At 44.9% G+C, this 18,429-nt stretch overlaps 1 protein-coding gene across 4 annotated transcripts in view; it reads right to left on the minus strand.

Moving 5' to 3' along the window:
• The window catches only part of PLEKHD1 (pleckstrin homology and coiled-coil domain containing D1), a 32,763-nt gene extending 14,451 nt beyond the window's left edge, over positions 1-18,312 (minus strand). For 2 of the 4 annotated variants that reach the window (XM_038138321.1, XM_038138323.1), the window contains exons 1-5: positions 13,697-18,312; positions 6,490-6,583; positions 5,484-5,573; positions 4,890-4,966; positions 44-135 (exon numbers count right to left, since the gene is read on the minus strand). In XM_038138321.1, coding sequence (XP_037994249.1) covers positions 44-135; positions 4,890-4,966; positions 5,484-5,573; positions 6,490-6,583; positions 13,697-13,845 — 502 coding nt within the window. In that variant the 5' untranslated portion in view covers positions 13,846-18,312. Of the gene's footprint in view, positions 1-43; positions 136-4,889; positions 4,967-5,483; positions 5,574-6,489; positions 6,584-8,836; positions 8,889-13,696 lie in introns of all 4 variants that reach the window. The other 2 variants (XM_038138322.1, XM_038138324.1) reach the window with 2 other exon arrangements.
• Positions 18,313-18,429: the final 117 nt, after the last annotated feature.

Here is an 18,429-nt window from a genome sequence, read left to right on the forward strand (position 1 = left end):
ACTATTTTGGCCTTTATGGCTTTTCAAAGTAAGAGTTTCCTACCTAAATATTCCTGTTTCTCCTTGGCCAGCTGTAGTCCTTGAGCTTCCAGGCTCTCGATCATGGCTTCTCCCAGTTGGGCATTCTTCCAGGTCCTAGGGAGAGCAGACACAAAGCAGGCAATGTGAGAGCTAAGGGTCCCATGGACTAGGGCAGGGGACTCAGCCTAGCAAACTACCAAGGAATTCAAACATGCAGACTCTCATCAGCTGGGACCATGATTCTTTAAAATTTTTCTCCACAAATGAATTGGAGAAATTTCCCTGGCATTCAGTAATTTTATTTTTTTCTCCTTTTTTTTTTTAATACATGGACTGTACATCAACACCACACATTTGAATAGCTATTCAAATTTTTTTTCCAGTGTTTTGGAGATTTCTACACTGAGCTGAATTTTGAGGGCTCTCAAGACCAATCCAGCACATTCATAGCTTCCAACTGCAACAGGATGTACCTGGAACCCTTTAAATTACAGACTTCAGAACTTTTAACTCTAATAACTTAACTTCCCACTGCCAGCAACATTCTTTTTTGCAGCCTTCCCAATATTTTGCTGTTAGAGTCACTCTTCCCCTTCAGACTTCAAACACTTCTTGAATCCTTCCTAAGGCCTTTTACCTTCAGTCTTTCTGGTATCTATCATCCATCCTGGAAGCAATCAACCCCTCCTCTGCTAAAGCTGTAAGCCACTATGACTTAGTGTCTGGCCCTACGCTGTGAGTCAAGTGCTTTTTCCTGACCAAGAAGAACCAGAGATAAAAGCCAGACAATATGCTGGCAAGTAGGGAATGTTAAAGGAAGCAGGCATATTCAATGAGCACCTTGTGTTATTGTAGGGCCACTGGCCAGAGGATCTCAAGGTCTCTTAAACACTTTATGAAGCAAAGCTTTAAAAAGGGCCTGTGGAGCAGACACCCATTACTGATTGAGTTCACAGACAGGCTAGGCTTTAATACAGATATTAAACATCAAGGACAAGCACACAGGAAAACCAAAAATAGAACCAGAAATGGAGTTTGCTGCTCACTTCTATTCATGTTTCATTAGAAAAAAGTCTACACATATAAAATGCATAACATTAAAACATACCTAAAATTGATTCCAATATGCTTATATAGATGGGCATACAGGAACAGCAATTGTTGCCCAGAAATTCTGCCATCTTTGTTAAATCCTAAAGGATCTTATAAATATTAAATATCTGTAAAGCTTCCTGTACCAGGCCTCTTTGTGAACGATTTGAAATTGTAGCTTTTTGGAAACTGTTAATTTGGCAATCTCCAACTTCAAGGCAAGCTGTACTTTTGTCTCTTATAAAAGCCAGACGAATAAATTAAACACACACCACCCCAGGGACCAGGCAGCTCACAGCTCCAGCAGCCCAAGCTCTTTGCAGATATATGTGTTTCTTGTCAGCTAATGAGGCTATTTCCAAAGTAGAGAGAAAATTAGAACACTAATTTAAAAGGTGCTGTTTTGCCCACAGGTAGACATCTTCATCTTGAGTGAGAACGTGTGGGTGTGAATGTGTTTTCTCACTAACATTCCCTGTTACAGGACAAATCTGATCCCAGAGAAGCAAACAGGTCAAGATGGGAGTGGGGGGAATGGCAGAGTTTATCATATGATTACATGGAGGGTTTCAAAACATCTGTAGCCTTTAAGGTGTCTGTTTACAGATTCACCTTTTCAGTGCTCCCTCCCTTCCCCAGACTAACAAGACATTTCCCTGTCTATTACTCAAAGGTTACTGCACCCGCTGCTGTGTGACTTTGAAAATGCACTTGGATCACCATGTAACATTTAAGCTTTTATTCTTACATCTGCTGGCACCAGTGCTGGTGTAACCAGAGCTACAGGGAGGTACCAGGCTATGAGGTACCTTCAGCTGAGGGGCAAGCAAGAGCTTCTTTTATTTTGTATTTCTTGCCAAGTGAGTTTTCATCAGAAAAAGCTACATTGCTTAAAGTATTGGAAAGCACAGGGCCAGGAAGGCTCATAGGACAAGTAGAAAGACCCTGCCTGAAAAAAAAAAAAAACAACCCCAAAGCTGTGGAGAATCACCATCACATATACACCTCAATCACTCTCTGTTCCAGTCCTTCTGCAGCACTGGGAATATCTCTTTAGCTTTCGCTGCATTTTACCTTTCTTGGTAGCACCCACAGCCAATTTTTGGAGACAATTAGCACTTTATAGTCCACAGGATGTAAGCACTATGTTAGTTTTTTTCTCCTGCATTGCCCACCAAGTTTACTTTCTACCAGTTCAGGGAATGCTGCTGTGGACAGAGGGAGGTTACGTGTGCCCCTTTTGCAGCAGCAAAGCCTCTCTGGGTGGGAAGAGAGCCTGGCAGTCTGGGAGTCAGGGCTTTGTGCACTTCCAAAAAGCTTTAACAATCTGGCAAGTGTGGTAAGTCCAAGCCACAACATTTTGGAAGTCTGGGGATGCCATCAGTTCCCCTCTGCATTGAATAAGCCATTTCCCTATCAGGGCAGGAGGCTTGGGAAGGAGGGAAGAACTGAAGGGATCACCAAGCATACAGCTGGTGGAGGCAATAACCAGCTGTGCAGGCACATACACGTGATCCACCTCAGATGCAAAGAGGCAGTGGACAAAATTGAAACAAAGGAGAGAGGATACTTCCCAGCCTGGATTTGTTTTTCCTGCTTTGCCTATGTCCATATCTCTGTGGAGTTTGTGGAGTTTGTTTTGGGATTGGGCGCCTTTTCTTTTAGGGTTTGTGGTTTGTTTTTTTTTTTTCTTTTAAAGTTGTTTGTTTGTGGGTTTTTGCTTTTTTGTTGGGCTTTTTTGGTCAACTTTAAGTAATTATGAAATCAGCAGGATGATCCCAGGCAAGTGCTGTGATGCCATTGGCAGTACAATCTCCATCTAGGAACAGAAGAACATTATAAGTGCCTAGAATAATTCAACTGTATTCTTGTACCTTTTCTATTCACTGCAGATCAGTTTATTGGCCCATGCTGGCCTTTCTGACTGCTGTTGAGCTCCCAACCTGACCCCGTCAAATCACATAATCCATGCTTTTCCTCGCAGGCTACCATCAGCCCTGATGAGACAGCCACTGGAGCTGCATCATTCTCTGATGCAGGAACAGAAGCACAGAGGGGAGGAAAGGTTCTCAGGTGGATTTTCAACTAGGTGCAGGTGGTCTGCTGTATGATAGCAGCCCCTTCTAGCTTCTGTTTTAAATGCTACTGCTGGAATATTAAAGCATGGGCTAGAGAAAAGGCTGGCTCTGTGACAAATGCAACAGTGCAGGACTTACTTACGTGTACCTGTCCAAAGTTGTGCCGCCCTCCTAATTCCCTCCCATACACACCTGAAAGATGAACTTGGTCCCAAATTATTGCCCTTGGCAATAGTTGATCTTAACATTGGCAAAGGCAAGGGCAGACCTGTGCTATTCAACAAAAATCTCCAAACTGCTCCAGGGCTGTGTGTCTGTCACTTCTCCTCTGCAGCAGCCAAGGCTGCTCGTGCCAAGGGGGTGGCCAACCTCTGCCATGGGTCTTGAGTGCCACGGGACTCCTGCTCCCATGAAACTTCATGGACAGCTTTGTGTTGCAGTTCATACACTACCATGGAGGGAACAGCTTGCCCCAGCACCACAGCCAAGCACGCTGTGGCAGCACAGAGCTTGGCTTGGGCTGCTCCACCATAGCGTTAGGTTCCTCATCAATTACAAATTTACATTTTGAGCCTCACAACATTGAAATTAACTGAGATATTGCCTTAGCACGTACACATACATGCACACATTGGTATTGCAAGTTAAACAGCTTCTGTCCCTACAGTGATAAGAGACCACACATGTTATAATGCAGCCGAAGGGCAGAGCAAAATGCTCATTGCTTTAAGCCTCAGAGCTGAATGGTAGGCTCTGCCCTACAAACCCAGGAAGTTCCTATATCTCATTTGCAAAAGTCAAATCCCTGTTTTAGTGTTATCTCTTCCTGCATCTGCTGAGATTTAGAAGGAGACTGCTCTGGTTTTGCAGGGCAGCTGCTCGTTGCACTGTCAAGCTCCTGGGTGCTGGGGGATTGCAGAGCTGGAGGGCAGCAAACTGCAAATCTCTGTCCAGCATTCTCAGCAGAGTGTGAACCAGTACTGAATGCAGAGAGCAATCAAACCCTCTCACCCCTGCAGGTGGGCTGGAAATGCTTTGCTAACTCTGCCTCTCCTGGGATTTAGGCTGCCTCTGTATTTCACAATTAAACTGTTTGGAAAGGCCAAATCCTGCTGCTGCATGGCCTGAGCACCCACAGATGTGGCCAGAAGGAATGCACACCCCACGGACACGGAACTGCATCACAATTACCATTATTGATCAGAATCCTGCTGGTGAGGTCCCTACTCATTGCAGGACATAGAGCCACATGGGCAGCTGCTCACTAGCTTCATGTCTTGCCTGTTCTGCTCTTACTTTACCCCAAATTCATATGGAGGGTTGTCTGACCCCCACTTCTGTCAAGCCTGCAAACCTTGCTTCCTACACAAAATGGACCAGGAGGATTCCCCCTCTCTGAGGCAGAAGAGGGGCATAGCAGATGGAACTCAGTGTGTCAGCATTTGGCAGATGACAGCCTGGGGTGCTAAGCAGAGAACAACACTGCACACACACACTGCACAACAAGGTGGGAAGATTTGCATCAGTTTTAGAGCACTCCCCTTTAGAAAGGATGCATCCAGGAGGTAAGTAAAGCTCTCACTGTTTTTGAGAAGCTTGTCTCACTCCCCATGGCCCTACTAGTCAGGCTTGTTCCTCTTTAGCCTTTATACATCTACAGAGCAGATCAAAGCAAATAAGGAATAGAAAGGAGCTTACACTTTTCCAGACTCCTGTAGCATCTCCAGCCACTGAGCCTGCTCAAACTCTGATTCAGCTGCTAGAACAATGTTCCCCTGGAAGAGGTGAGGGGAAGGGAGGGGAAAAAAACCCAGATTAGAGAGGCTGGTGCCTTATTCACCTCTGTGCAGTCATGGCATGAACTGGACACAGCTGTGGTGGGAGGAGAGCCCACCACAGCCTTCCACCTCCACAGCAGCATCACACAGGAGCAAATACAACCTAGGCCTACCACCCACTGGGAAGTGTGCACACAGCAAACAGCCACAGCAGGAATAACACTGATAGGGCAACAGGGGCTCTAGGGCTCCTGGGAATCTGTCCACTGGTCTGCTAGGATCATAAAACCCGGGGTCAGAAAGTGCAAGTTTCCTTGTTGGTTGTCAAAGCAACAGCAGCAAAGTCTTGAGGGGACTTGGGATGCGAAGTCACCCTTGCCCTCAGGATAGTCCATCCAGAGAGGGTAGGCATACCTTGGTGGGGAGGGAAAAGTCTGCCAGTCCAGCTCTGCTCATCAGCATTAACCTGTTCTGTGGTGTTTGGAGCTTTTTAGAAGAAAAGAAATCTACTTACATGGAAGTCTTCATGAGAGATCTTTATGGCATAAGGCATGTTGGCCTCTTCTTTAGGCTCCACAATGCAGCCTCCCAGGGGTATAACACCCTAGAGATAAACCAGAGCACTCTAATCAGTCAGAAAAATCAAGTACAACTAACAACTAACCAGAAGCTGAACTTTCAGACACTTTGTTGGCCCCTGTCCTGCCTTGGCTACCCCAGGAGGTGCAATACACACAGTTCCTGCAAAGCAGAGAGACTCCCATCACCACCAGGAAACTCTCAGCCAGAATCTGGAAGAAGGTAAGGATGGCAGTCCTGCCTTCAGCATGGAGGGAAAGCTGTGAGCTAGAACATGGAAGCAGAAACTGTTCCATCAAGAAGAAAGTGATCTCCCAAGAGGGGCAAACATTGCAGTGTCAGAGTGTTATCATGAGAGAGGCTGTGCCTCCATTGCAGTCACTAACAGCAGTCAAACCCCACAGTGCTGTGTGGGGCAGGCAGGCAGCTGACTGGGACAACCAGGATGGGTGGAATCAGCACCTTTGGAAGCTCATGTGGTACTTCAGCCTGCAGGGGCTACAGAGGACAAAAGCAGCTCCGAGCACAGGGTCCCCTGGGGCTCCAGGCAGCAGAGCTACAGTGGCCACTCAGGTACTGAGGGCAGGTGGGCCATTAGGTGCTGCCAAGCACAAGTACAGGTTAGGAAAAAGAGCCAAATGGAGCTCTTAGCCCCATCACTGGCTTTGCCAATGTTATTTTTATAGCCACAATATTAGTTGATTAGATCATGAAAATAAGGGAATATATCTACTATCAGGTAAAAAAAAAATAGAAATCATATGCCTGCTGAATTATTAAATATCCTGAAAAGGTACCAACATGATTCCTTCTCTTTTGAGGCTTTCCTGAACCTGTGAGATGTCTGGGACTTACCTCTTCATCACATGCTGGGCCCATAAAGGAAAGGGGAGGGAATGCTAGAAACAGAATAACTCCTTCCTTGTGCAAACACTGCTCACCTTGGGATGGATATTGAAGTATTTATTGCTTTCAAAACTCTTCTTCTCACTCTCAGCATAGTACAGCAGGAAGCTTTCCTTAATGATGAAGAACCTTTAAGACAGAGAAGGGAAATACATTCTGGTGAAATGGGCATTGTGGTTCACAGCACAAGAAAATCTCCACCTCACTGAAGCTGCTTTCTGAGCAGGAGAGTTTACTACTCCCACCTAAGACTAAGGTGAGGCGCCTCACTTCTGCTCACAGCCAAGAGCTGGTGCTTAACAGCATGTGCCAAGTTCAAGGACTTTGTGCTTGCAGTTCACCCCAGCAGGCACCCACCACAGCTGAGGGCAAAGCACATGCTCACAGGGCACTGGGACAGCACTCTGTGCCCCAGGCAGGGCCACAGACTGTTGGTACCTTTTTGGCCCTCTCTAGCTCACGTGTTGAATTCAACCAGCTGGAGAGAGCTGCTCTTTTATTCAAGGGTCTCTTGCATGGGCTACGACCAACCATTGCTCATTTTGCAATATGCTGCCTGCCACCCTCTTCCCTCCCATCTCAGCACAAGCCAGAGGGAAGTGTTTCCAGTCTAACAGAGAAACACAGCCTAGCATCCCCAAGTGACTCTTGAGGCAAAAACTGGCCACCAAAGCACTCAGGAGCAGAAATAAATTTGAGAGATATTTTTAAACCAAGCACCTGGCAAACTCTCCTGTCACTGACCTTCACAACTACAAAGGAAATTGATTTTTTTTTTTCTCATACGTGTAACATTAAAATAGGCCTTGTTCTGCTCACTTAGCCTTAGGTATGCTCTGGTGATGATTGTATAGTAACCACAAAATATCACAGCTTCTGTAAGCCAAGCCTCTAACTTACTGGAGTGTGTCCTCAAAATTATGATTAAAGGAGTGCCACCTTTAACTTATTTGGATTTTTGAAATGCCCCTGAGAGGGTCCCTCCTCTCTTCAAAAATTGAGGTTGCACATACTCTGCAGGCAGTGGTACAGGGGAGAGATACCTGACTTAGTTGCAATTTGGTCTAAATCTCTGCAGCACTCAAAAATTATGAAGAGCAGCTGAAAAAAAAAAAATGGGGACAAGTATAGTAGGGAGGTTTCAAAAGAGTAAATGACAAAGAAAATGTATTGCTCTGTACCTATTTTCTGACACGAGAAAGAGGGATTTGGAAAGAAAGTGAAAGGCAAAAAGGTGAAAATTATTTAAAAATGCCTTTTTACACTTCACAAAACACAGCTGTGTAAATCACTTTCATGTGGTCCTGAGGACAAGAGATCATGAGGAAACTGGAAAGGATAAGCCATTTCTGTGAGTAATAAGAACATTTCCAAGAAACCCTCCTGTTTCTGGGAGGGAATAAGAGAAGACCTCTGTAGGCAGTGCAGGCAATGCCCAGACCTTGTGCAGCCTGGGCATTGCTGCACCTTTCCTTGGAGCCACCATTAGTAATGGGCTACAGGCCGAGGGCTGATCCACAAGGACAATTCTAATGCCTTCATGTGCCCCCATCCTGCCCCAGTCCTCTCCTGAAGTGGATGGGATGTCAGATGGAGCCAAGTCCTGCCTCCAGTACAGATGAGCACAGCAATCTGGTACCAGTTTATTTTCAAAGCTAAAGAATGATGTTGAAGCTGGCAGAGATTTATCATAATCATAATAAAATATTATATATAATTATTAATAATTATTATTAGCATTATTTTACTTGGGTGAAAACTTTACTGCTTCCATTGGCTTCTGTCTCTTGCTCTTCTGCCATGGCTCTGGCAACTCAGATGAAATTGCCAAATGCCATGGAAACAGACCACAGGTTCTTGGGGCAATAAAAGAACAAAGCTAAACTTCTCAAAGTCTGCAGCAAACTCAAGCTCTGGACCACTTTATACCTTCTCCAAAGTGTTTGAACGTGACAGTCATTGAACAGGTGTATATTTATATCCAGAAATCTTCAGAACATACAAACACCAGCAGCAGTTATTGTTCCCCAGTTTTTTTCTTCTCCTTGCCCTCTCGTCTATAACTGTTCATGTTGACATCAGAGGTGGGGAGAAGCAGGGACTTTGCCAAGGCAGACATCAGAGATCTCCAGAGAGCAGACAAGACTTGTTCCTGGTTCCTCCTGTCCACATCACTTCTGTGAACAGCAGCCTTGTGCCTTCCTGATTAGTTTTTCCTTACACCTCTGGTCATTAACTCTAGAAGAAAGTTTTCCTTTGAGTAGCTGCATCTTTCTGTTTTCTCCAACTCTATGCTTAGTTCAAGCAGGACTTCATTTTTTAGAGAGAAATGTTGCATTATCTGCATAATTAATACAGAAATAACATCTTAAAAGAACAAACCTGCCTGCCCAATGGCCTGTGCTTGGTCCAGTGAGTCAGAGGCAACCAGATACTGTGGGCACAAGTATGAATCTAGAGATGCCAAAAGTCAACACACCACATGAAACAGAAAGTCAAATCATCACTTTCAACACTCCTTTCAGTCTGACTAATATCAAGAAACATTTGCCAGACAGGTAAAGATATTGATCTTTAACTCTGTGTGATTTTTAAATCTAAATGTTATCCCCCAGTTAAACCCAGGGTTTAGTTTGTTACATACTTTTTATTGCTCAGTGCTCATAATCCTCATATTATAGATTATGCTTCAATGGAAACCAAAATCAAAGCAAAAATAGGAACAAAACATAGCACAAATCTCTGAAAATCGATATGTCTCTCACAGATAAATAAAATTTTAGATCCCTGACCTCACAGATGTGGAGAGAAAATGTGGGGATTTCGAATGAAAATACACAAATAAGAGTTTTAAAAATAAGAAGAACAAAATCCCACTGCAAATAAAGAAGGAAAAACATTGAAAATCTGGTTAGCTTGTGCATATAATGTATTTATGCTCAGATCATATTCCCTCATCTATCCTTACCCGAAAAGCAACACCAGATCAACTAAGACCATCACTTTAAATGACCTTCAGGACAAAGTCTCCCTGCAACAATCCAGGGGCAATTGATACAGCAGAAAGGAGGGATGAAGTGAAATAATAGAGGAGAGAGTTACAAGACTTAAGAGCAGGTTGAAGACAAAAGCAGCAGCCAGGTGAGTAAGAGCAGAAAGGGAAAAGATGGTCAAGGGAGAATGGGGAGAGACACCCAGTTAGGATTGTGGTTGGAGGACTGGACACACTGAACATGTGTCTGGATTAGGCACAGATGTGGCAGCAGGAGAAAAGAGAGTGCTGTAAAGGCAGGGGAAGATTTTGAACACAAACAAGAACCCAAAAAAGAAGCAATTTAGAAACAGAGCAGAGCTCAAAACCTTGGAGAACACCGGCAAAGGTGTGAGAGGTGAGACAGGCTGGCACAGCCACACTCCACAGGCAGCACAGGCAATGCAAGAGCCATTCATGTGGTCATCTGCTCTGGTCACCCATCCCTGCTGCTGGATCCTGTTCCAAGGAACCACTGAAACCACAGCGTAATTAAATCAGAATAGCAGAGGAATGGTAACAATTTGAGTGACTCGGATGTAAAGCAGAAACAACAGCTCTGTACTGGACAAATTGAGATACCTGATCTCTGTGGAATAAGGGCTCTTTGTATTACAGAGGGCTAATGAAATTAATTAGCTAATCTTTGTACAAGTTTTTGACATGACAATGGCCCAGATGAAGTAGTTACACTATAAAACTGCAGCAGTCTCCCTGGTCCTTTATTCTGATGGTGTTTCTCTGGGCCAGGAGCACAGGGGGCAAATCCCATTAACTAGATCAGCCCAGTACTCCATCCCCAGGGACAGCTCAGGAAAGCGATGGGCAAATGATCTTTATCAGCATGAAGATCAGAGTTCGCAGTACCTGTCCCTCACTCTTCCTCTCCTGATAGCTGCAGGCTTCCCCGGCTGCCTCCTGCCCTGGCACCCGGAGCACTCCCCGGAGCACTCCCAGCCTGGCAGAGGCTCAGGATGCTTCCTGACCGCAAGCAGCAAAATGGGAAGATTACAAGGAGCAGAGGGAAGCACACGCTCTCGCAGCCCCGCTGTCTGGGCAGCCCCTGCCGCCCTGTGCTGCACACGCACGCTGCTCTGCAGCTCTGTGATTCCCGGGGGTTCTGAGCAGAAAGCAGCCCTAAACAATTATCTTTTCCATCTGTCCTGTGACCACACACAGTGACTGTTAGTAGCCACTGTGGAAAACAAGGTTATGTGCCTGCTTTGCAATGCCACAGACGGGACTGGTTCAAGAAAAGACAAAAAATTCTCTCTTAACTGCACTGTTTCCCTCCTTCCAACCTGTCATCTCTGATGGATTTCTGGAGAGATACAGGCATATTTGTGTTTTGTTCTCTCTCTTCTTGTGTTTCACCTTGCTTTTCTGATGTTCAATTGTCCAAAGAGACACCCCTCCCTGGCACTGTCCCATTGAACCCCAAAGTCTCAGACACGGATGGTGACAGTTCACAGCCTGACATTTCTATATGGGACTGGGATTATTCATAGTAAAGAAGGATATGCCACTTCCATCCTGGAAAGCTACAGCACCTTATTCATGCCATATCCAGGGTGGGGTGATGCATCTCACTCCAGCCTCTGTGCAAAGCTGGTGCCATTATCAGTAAAACTTTTGTAGTAGGAGAGACCAAATTGCTTGTTATGCACTGGAAGGAAGAATGGGGTGCAGTTGTTCAGAAGAGGAGGACTGTTAGTCAGGTTCTGAGAATATGATTTTCCAAAGCCACTCCAACAGTGACCCAAGCTTAGACTGCTCAAAAGGACCACTTAACTCAGAAGACAGGTGCTTCTCTGTTGAAAGGATATTACTTTACAAGGAAAGAAAATTCACATTAGGAATAGACCTCCCTTTCTTTAAGAGATAGGCATTAGGATGCTGCTAATGGCATTTCAAAAATCAAGCTCTGAAAGGCAGCATGCTCAGATGTTAGTCCTGGCAGATAAACACAGCTACACTGGTCCAGAACCATCCAGCCCACTCTTGGACAGCACCTGAGGCAGCACGCAAATATTATATTTGGGCTTCAGAGCAGACCATTGCATGGGCAAAAGAAAGGACTGAAAATGCTCCAGACAGCTGCCCTAGGTCAAGTTCAGCTGTCTCCACAAGTGCAATCAGATTTGGCCCTGACTAAAACAAGGCTCTGCTATCCCCCCCTCCTCCCTGCATAACCTCTACTGCTGTGAAATTCCAAAACCTGGGATTTCCATCACCAAAGTACTGGACACCATTCCTGGACACTTTTTCCTTGATCTGCTATCTAGTCAGATTCCATCCTTCCCTGAAATAGTAGCTTTTCTTCTCAGTTTCTCCAGAAGCATTGCTGCTACAGCCAAATGAATGGGATCAAGCCAGTAAATATCCTGCATCTCCCACACAGACCCATCTTCATGGCTGATGGCCTGATGAGATCAATCCTCCCCTTACACACAGTTTTATCTCCCATATCTTGGAAAGACTTTCCTTGGGAGTGGCAGTAGTACAGTTGTCCAAGATTTCAGGACAAAACATATATTTATCAGAGACCAGGTCCTCAATGACATCCAGATATAGTCAATCTTTTTTCTTTATTTAACTGGAGTAGGAAACATCTCTTCTCCTTTTCATAAAAAAATGTACTTGATCAGCTATGTGTTGGTGGGCATGGGGAAAAAGAGGGAGAAATTAATTAATTGCTCCTTATCTTCCCCTAATGATTTGTTATAATAACATGCAAGGTTGTTTTACTTTAGAACAAGTCTCTCCCATGATAAAACAAACAAACCAACAACACATTGTTCTTCCTGTTCAAGTCTTTTTACCCCAGTACTCACTTCCTTCCAAACCCTACAGACTCCATGTTCAACTCTAACTGACCTGTGTCTGGTCCCCCAGGACCCTCAGCTGCTGTGCTTGCAACTAACCTTCCGTATCACCCCTGCCCCAACGTCAGGTCCCCTTCTGTTCCCAGATGCTATCACTAAAACATTTACTACTTGCAGGAGATGGGGGTGATTTCTAGGAATAGAACAGCACTAAATAAATAATGACAGAGAGAACAGAGATAGGCCATTTGCCTGCAAGAAATTTTTATTAGGGAAAGCCTTTTAAGAATGCCTCCTCCATAGCAAATTACCTTCCCCTCTGTTATTCTATCCATTTCTTTTCCATAACACAATCACGTTAGTTTCCAGGCATAATTCATTTATTTGTCAATATTTGGGAGCTGAGTAGGGAGCATCAGCACAAATTCTTTTCTGGGTGAAAATAGGCCGTTCTTGGCACAGGAGGGAATAAAACACACACACAGGTCAAAGACTGCTACAAACACAAAACTGCTTCCCAAGTAACATTTTTTTCCAGGCTATGGCATCTTCACAGACTGGGCAGCACTATGGGTACTACAGGGAGCAAAGCAGAGAAAGCTGGCTTTAGAAATGGATTGTTTGTATCTACCCTGCAGACTGCAGCAAAGGTACTTACCCATGAAAGGTTAAGCACTAGAGATTCAGTGATTTGCATAAAGAAACTACACCAACTCTAAACTTAAAACTGACCCACCACTTCAGCCTTATAGAACATACTTCTGTCCTTGGTTAAAGGTTATAGCAAATGCTTTCCAGCTCCAAACTTCCTGGCTGCTGGTAGACAACATATAGCAGTTTATAACTCCCTAACACCAGATGGGAGAGAACTCAGAGCCACCTTCTCCCCAGGGAAGAGTCTGCATGTGCTGTTCCCAGCACACAGTCGCTGTCAGGCAGCACAGCAGTACTGGAGCTGTGCACAGACCCCTGCAGACCACACACACACACTACAGACCCCCACACAGTCAGCTCGGCCCTGCCATCTCACACCCGAAGGACTCAAAGAGCTTTGAGTGCCAAAACAAAAAGGTCAGGCAGTTTAGGGGCAAAATACATGAACAGACTCTTCCCCTTTCATGAAACTATCATAATTATTCAGAGGTGGCAGCTAGTCTCTATTACCACCCTGTAGTGCACAGAGCTCAAGGTCTGGACAGATAAAGAAGAGTGCCAATGGGGTGCCACGTGTGTAAAGCAGACTCAGAGCAGCAGGAAAGCTATGCCCCAGGTTTTGCCCTGAGCCTCTGCCTGGCTGGCTGCACTTGAAGAGTCAAGCACTCAACTTATTCCAGAACCCTTAGGCTTTGTGTTTTACCCGAGCATCCCTCAGCAACTGTGGCTTACCTCCTGGACCATTTGGCTGACTGCCTCCCAAAGGGTCTCTTCCAGAGCACACCGTACAGCTGCACTTTGGTGCTGATGTCCAGAGCATCCGAATCTGCCTGCTCCATGGACGGAGAAGGGGAGACAGAACTGGATTTTGAAGCGAACATTATAGATGGATCTGGTTCTAACTCACCCCCTCTGCGTGGCAGCTCAGGGAATCCGATTAAATGCAATGAACCAGCAGGATGTAACCAGCCCAGCAGACAGAGAGACTGGGCTTTGGTTTGAATCAATAACTTGACTGCTCAGCACTCAGTCAGTAATTCTCTTCCTGATGCACAGATGATGAGAGTTTTCTCATTGCGTATTACTTCCTGATGCATTGCAAACAGCACACATCCCAGCCCAAGGGAAAAAGAAGAGTGAAGAGAGTCAGACATCAGAAACACAGAGAGGCAGAAAGAGCTCATCAGAAAGAAAGCTCTCAGCAATAACATAAGCCAAAATACCTCTGCACCAGAGCCAGCTTGGAAGGTTATTTCACTCGACATTGCAGCACTCCATGCAGAAATTAGGGCAAGACGGATGTTTTACTGACAAGCATCTCTGACACATATTCCCAAAACCTTGCACTTGGAGACAGGTTCTTCTCATTTGTCCTGATGAAAATTGGGGCAGAGTGAGTGGGAGCCAGCAAGTTCAATCAGATTCCCTCTGTCCTCGGGGAGGGTGAGGGGGCCTTGCTGTGCCAGCCTGGCACTACCCACCTGGGGAGAGTTCACGTGGCTGCTGGGTTTGGACTGGGCAGTGTCCATAACGCACGCCTTGCTCTGCCTTAAAGGGCCATTGCTGATCAAAGTTAGAGCATAAAATTCTGCCTGCCTTCATGCTTTGCTGCATCTTGGAGAGGTGGCAAGAACAGCCTCTGCCCTGCCTCTTAGGTACCAGCTCCTTCTTGACCCCAAAACAGACACATAGGAATGTGGCACACAGCTCAGGTCCATATTCATCTCCTGCTTAGTACTCCCACAACAAGCTTTTTTATCTGGTTCCCTCTGTCCTTGTTTTTCTCTTGAAACCCCTTCTTCCTGTACAGATACACAGTTCTCCAAAAGAACCTGTCTTTTGCAATGCCCACAGGAAAGCAGTTTAGCCTCATATTGTCCTTTACTGCATCCTGCCTCCCCTCCAGGATTAGAATTCAGGGAAGAATCCCAGCTGCTAAACCATCTGAGGGTTTGGAATATCCTATAGCCAATACAGACACGTATATGCTGTAAGGCATGTATGCCATATATGCTGAGGTATCTGCTCTGATTTAACCTGTGCCATTCCACGTGGAATAGATTTTGATGCTGTAATTGTTGGATGTCAGCCCTTCCCAATGGAGTTGTACCGAAGAAACACGGGGCAGACACATGGTCCTTCCCCATCCCCAGTCAGAAACCTGGGATGTGCTATAGGCCAGGTCACACCACAGGACATGGGCTCACTTAGCTTTGTACAGTCAGAGGCACGCGCAGAGCATCTTAAAGAGAGGAGATGCAGACATCGCGCCTCAGGCTCACAGGCTGCATTCAGAATTAGAGAAATTAGAGATGCAGGTCCCTGATAAAAGTCACAGTGGATCAATAGATGAGAGAGCCAGCAAACTCCATGATTTGTTACTTCCTCTCACCCTGGCTTTGACCAACCTTTTAGTCTCAGACAGGACACACCCCAAGCAGCAGGACATGTCCCATTTCAAAGTGACATTAAGGCAGAGTATGGAGAAGAGAACAGCAGATATTGCCTCCCTCTCACCTGAGCTCTAACTCTTGAATATAATACTGCATTGCAGAAGAGAAGCATGAATGCCATAGAGGCCATTCTGTACACAGCACCAAGAAGGAAATACTACTCATAACCAGGAGAAGGAAAATTTTCCCTCAAATTATGTTGCACAAAGGGTAAAAATTATTCTGGGCTCTATGGCCTCACTTAACTGTATAAATCTCCAGTGAAAAGCCACAGAGTTCCCATGTAATGATCCAGTGCCCCTGCTGTTGTACTGCACCAACAATGCAAAGATCTAACAGCAGCGACCTGCCATGAGACAGATTTTCACCCTTTATTTATTTTTTACTATTTCTTATTTTCACCTCTCACAGACCAAGAGAGTAAAGAGGTTTCTAGCTCTGAACATCAAAAAGTAATTTTTTTCCCCCTCTGGAGGCCTCTAAGACAAGCAAGGCACTGAATAGTTACAGCAAGTTCTTTCAAGTCAACAGGCCAGGGGAGGGAAAGAGCAACTTGCTTTTGTCAAGTGACAGTCCAGCAATGCTAGGGCAGTAGATAGCAGCAAGGTGAATTTTGTAACTGCTCGTGTCTGGACACAGTAATTTGTAATAATAGTGGCTCTTTTAACATTTCCCTTATGTGTCTACTAACCTAATGAAGGGGAAACACATCTGTACATCCTTGAGAGACAGCACCGGACCTTTAATCAGAAAACCTTTCTTTGGAGCAACAGGCTGCACTGGTATGGCAATTATTTTACTAATATGTTGTCTTTATTTTTCCTACACATCAAGCCAATAAAATTTTGCTAAAAATAAAGTTTGAAGCAGACAGCAGTGCAACCTATACAGAAGTAACATTTCTGAACAGAATATTGTGAGTTGGAAGGGACCTACAAGGAGCATCAAGTCCAACTCTTAGCCCTGCACAGGAACTGCCCAAGAATTACCCAATGTGCCTTCATCACAGGCCACTCTCCAGCTCAAAGATGCTCCCTTTCAGTTTAAGGAGACACACACTAACTTCAGCAGCTGAGGAAGCTTGTATTTTTTTTTTAAGTGACAAGTTACACCTTCATGTTCTGGGCAGCCTGACAATACTGTGTTACGCAGAAAAGAACAAACTGCTTCTTATGCTGGGGTCAGTAAGTTGAGATGGATCAGAGCCGCTGCGGAGTTGGGGAGATTCAGATCTTACTTTCCAGTAAGACAGATTCCCTTTGCTTTTACAGCTTCTGATAGATTCCATGGTCATTTTTAACCCTGAGAAACATTAGCAATCATGGGAGTTATTAGCAGGTAACCAAACAATGTGGAGAAATGAAGTCCAGCTCCAGTTTCATTTATGATACGTCATTCTTGCAAAGACAAAATGTCACATGTAATCCCCAAAATGATGCTCCAGCTTCCTAGGTGCACAGCTGTGTGCAGAGGCTATTTTAAGTAGAAAAGCAACTACCATCAATTCAGCTCTAGTAAAATACACTAACACAGCATGTTTCTTTTGCACAATGATTAAATTTTCAGTGTCAGATGGAAAGTCAGAGCTGTTCTGCAGAACTCAAAAAAAGTTACTCAGCAAAAGAAGGAAATTCATAGGCTTAACTTCTAAACAATAAATACACATACAGGGAAACAGAACTGGCCAACCCCTGTTTTTATTTAATCTTATGTTCGTAAAATGCCTTGCACAAGCACACGGAGACCACAATTGCTCTTGCATATGCATTCAGGGCTTCCTTTACACCTACCATTGCTGTGATCACTGAAGGCAAGGCCTTAAAAAGTACAGACACTACAGGCAGGACTTCATTCAGGAGTGGAAACTGCAGGGCCCACACCACCACTGCTCTTCACACCCTTCCCCTATACATTGTGTAATACCCCTCAGCTCTAGTTGCAGCAGCCACCCCTTCAAGCTGCTCCTTCCTGGTCCTGCTCATCCAGCCAGACACAGCAAAGTCAGGACTCCTGCTGCGAACGTACACAGAGCAGGCACAACACACCTCTTGCCTCCTTTCTATCCACATTCTCAAGTGATTATCTAAGTACAGAGGCACAAAGATCTACTGCTGCCATCTATCATAGCAGCAGACCATGACAGCTGTATTACAAACCGTGCAACGATGAGGAGAACCAGCAGCCAAAAGAAAGATAAAATGTCTGGCAAGGAAGGGCATCGAAGACTTTGCTCTCTACAACATAGAGCAGGCTAAGAGGGCCATCTCCTTTTATTCTCCTGTGAGCCATGCTGCCACACAGCTTTTGTAGATGAGGCTTCTTTCATAATGCTGAAGTTTAGATTGTAGGGATAAACATGGAAAAGCTCCCAGCTCACTGCCTAGTCATCCACTTGTACTCAGTCACCTTCACGTGAAGTGCCTGCACAGAGGAGATACCAGGGGTACAAAGTTTTGTTCAAGATCAGTCACCTCTCAGTTTCTCTGTCAAAAAGAGACAACATGGGAAATCCATTGCAGTCTTAAAACTCAACTCATTCTACCAATAATCCCTCTGAGGGCATGAAACACTTGAGTAAGAGGTGCACCAGTAAGACTCACCCGGAGTACCAGTCAGGCTTGTAAGCAGGGCTTTTAGCAGGACTCTTCAACCCTGTGTAACCAGAAGTATCTCACTGAAAGTGTTCCTTCAGACAGCAGAAGCCCATTAACCTCCACAAACTCCAACATAATTATCATAGATCGTAAGTTAACTACCACTTCAGATACTGGCTGGGCACACAGATGCACAATAAGAATTTTCCCCCTAATAATGTCATTCTGCTTTTAGATTTTCCAAATACTGTGTAGCTTTGGTGTCAGTCAGCATGATACAATTTAATTTTTATTAGGTCTACAAGTTACTTATTTACAAGTTTTTCTGAACGAGGCATTTTTCTTTAACCCCCATCTGCAATAACAGTTTGTTAATCTCTCAACATCACAGACAAGGGGGAGAAGTGCTGTGATAAGG

The sequence above is a fragment of the Motacilla alba genome, chromosome 5 (assembly GCF_015832195.1).
Source record: "Motacilla alba alba isolate MOTALB_02 chromosome 5, Motacilla_alba_V1.0_pri, whole genome shotgun sequence".
In the NCBI taxonomy this organism is placed as follows: Eukaryota; Metazoa; Chordata; class Aves; order Passeriformes; family Motacillidae; genus Motacilla; species Motacilla alba.